At 51.7% G+C, this 2,763-nt stretch overlaps 1 protein-coding gene across 1 annotated transcript; it reads left to right on the top strand.

The window, feature by feature from the left end:
• The first annotated feature begins 117 nt into the window (after positions 1-117).
• On the top strand, positions 118-1,983 carry LOC119350273 (scavenger receptor class F member 2-like). The gene is made up of 3 exons (XM_037618186.1): positions 118-569; positions 1,075-1,304; positions 1,450-1,983. The coding sequence occupies exons 1-3, from the start codon at positions 118-120 to the stop codon at positions 1,485-1,487; spliced, it is 720 nt and encodes a 239-aa protein (XP_037474083.1). The 3' UTR covers positions 1,488-1,983.
• The last annotated feature ends 780 nt before the right edge of the window (positions 1,984-2,763 follow it).

Genomic DNA, 2,763 nt, shown 5'->3' with positions numbered 1-2,763 from the left:
CGAACGGTCCGGGCTGGACCGGCCGAACGATTCGGCCGGCGCACCGGCGCCTATCGGTGTCCTTATTCTAATACCATTATCATAATAATGTTGTCCTATATATATAGCGCCGATAGGATGTTTCTGAGATCGCAGCGAACCGAAAAGAAAAAAAATCTCCCGTACCTTATCCGGCTCCCTCCCCGTCGCGCACTTTCCCTCGCAACCACCCCACCAGCAACCCCCCGACCAACGGCCCACCCGGCTCCGGCGCGCCTACCGGTCCCGCCTCCTTCCGGCTCCGGTGCGCCTGCCGGTCCCGCCTCCTTCCAGCTCCGGCGCGCCTGCCGGTCCCGCCTCCTTCCGGCTCACCGCCGCCCCAGCCTCCTACGGGCGCGGGGCCGTCGGCGCGAGGCCGCCGCCGCCCCCACCTCCTCCTGGCCCGCCGGCGACCCTGCCTCTTCCTGCCGTGGCCGCCGCCTCCTCCAGGCACGCCGCGCCCCTGCCTCCTTCCGACGCGAGGCCGCCGCCTCCTCCAGGCACGCCGGGGCCCCTGCCTCCTTCCGGCTCAAGGGCACTTCCGCCACGAGGTAGCAACCCTCCTTCACCCACCGACCGATGTGTCGCCGCCTCCGCTGATCCACTCCCCTCCTCTGGCTCCTGGTCGATGATCCCGGCTCATCCTGCTGCTCGCCTCCTCCCTCGCGTATGCATCAACAAAAAATAGGTGGGTCGCTGAAGTCCAAGTCGTGCCATAGCAGTAGGGCGACTCTTCTAGGACGCATCTCACGCTCAACCGGCTCCAATTTTGCGCGCATGGGGTTGGTGCTGCTCCAGCGAGCTCCTCCATCCCCAGCTTGTCCCTGAATGTGGACGCTGCACCGCGCAGGTTCCTACCCACCGTTCCTCCTCTCTGCTTCTTCACTCTTCACTTCTCTAGATTTTGGTGTGTGCACGTAAAATGTTCACTAAAATGTCTCAGTGCAGTAGTACTAGTTTTGTGTGTTCGTTTTCCCTTCTAGCTTAGTCCTTGCCTGCTAATTGATATAGGTTGGATTACTTAAGAGTGTTTTTCATGTGTGTTTTGCACTTTAGGTTGAATTTCACCCTGCATCCCCGACGTAGAGCTGCTCCGGCTCCTCCCCCGCTTGCTGCCAGGTCTGTCTCTCCTTCCTCCCCTGCTCGCCGTCCTGTGCGGCGGTGGACGTGGCTACTTGATGGAGTGAAGCCGGCCTCCGAGCACCGGCAGTTGCACTGCACCCTGCAAAAAAAAGAACAGCCGCAAGTTCATAATCAGAAAAATGAGGAGTTCAAGAAGAACAAAGGTACTGCCTTCTCTCACGTGCTTGCAAACTGCTAGGTTGTAGCTCGTATGTTGTTTGCAACTATCTTCAATTTCTTCAGTAGTTCGTACACATTTTGCCAAAATCTAGTACTTTCAGTATGGTAAAGTTGATAGTTGGCCTACAGGGACAACCATGTTGATGGCGATTGAAAAAGGATTCTGAAATAATATTATTGAGACTGAAGACCAAGTTTGATAATGCACGATGTCAGAGGATTCCAGGGCTTTCTCTGAGGTGGTTGATGGCTTCCGAGAAATGCGTTCATATCTTACAAGTTTCAGGGGTTCAAGTTCATTTATATAAGAAGGAATGCCAATTTTGTTGCACATCTGTGTGTGAAAGAGGCGCTAAAACTTGATGTGCTTACTATTTCTTTTCTTGTAACACCTAGCTACATCACGTGGTTTCAATATTTTTGACTGCCATGGCCCGACACCTCCTCCATCTTGGTGCCGCCGTCATGACCTAGCCTACATTTGCTGGTTGCTGCTAGCTGCTGTTGTTGCGTCCTGCCTCGCCGTCTAACTGATGTTAGTGCGCTGCTGCTGCAGTTCAACTAGAGTGGGAGAGAGATTTCTTTGAGAGTTTAGCTGCTGCTGCTGTCCTTAATTTTTGTTTTTGAACTTGCTGGTTAAAGATAATGATGTTGCTTTCTACAGATGGCCTTCCTGTAGATGTATCATTCTCCACCCGCTTGGAAGCTTCAATATTCTGAATGGTCATAACAAAACAAAATACTATCTTAGTGTGCTTTATCATGTTTCCGGTAAAATAAATTTTTTGACGTACAAAAGGGAAATTCATAGCATATTGAAAACAAACCAAACATGATCTTACTTGTAGAAATGGAGTACGGTGTATTATCTTGCTGAATTGCAACATTTGGAACATCAGTAAATGTGTATTGGTAGCTTTACTCGCCATTTTACCATGCAACTTCAACTTCTCCAGTTTCAGATTTCATTAGCTGCTCCTCACCAGTTTCATTCATCGGACACTTTCTCTTTCTAATTGAATAATCAACAGTTTATGAGGTTGCCATAAAGGTCAATTTTTTTGACTTTGCTAACTTCTAGTAGATCAGTAGAAGCAGTGACCTTTGCTAGCAGAGCAAAAAATGCTAGTTTAAACCTTCACATTGCAAGATGAGTAGTTGTTATAATTGGTGTCGGAGTAAATGATCACGGGTAGCCTCATCAGCCTCCCCTGGTATTTCAAGACATCGGGGTCTGCTGCGCCCCTTAAGAATCAAAGGCAGAAGTCCGCTTTCTCGGGTCCGGCTGGTCCAAACGGCCGTCTGCCAGGACGCGGCGAATCCAGAAGACGGCCACGAAGTGGGCCGACTCCTAGCGGGCGGCCTCCAGAGAGATCGGCTCCTAGCAGGCGGCCCCTTGTGCCCTCGAAGTTAGCACCCACATAATCACGACGAGACGGGGCG

Source organism: Triticum dicoccoides, chromosome 1B, assembly GCF_002162155.2.
Source record: "Triticum dicoccoides isolate Atlit2015 ecotype Zavitan chromosome 1B, WEW_v2.0, whole genome shotgun sequence".
NCBI classification, from domain to species: domain Eukaryota; kingdom Viridiplantae; phylum Streptophyta; class Magnoliopsida; order Poales; family Poaceae; genus Triticum; species Triticum dicoccoides.
Note: the sequence above shows the minus strand (reverse complement) of the source record. Positions and strands in the feature narration are given on the sequence as shown.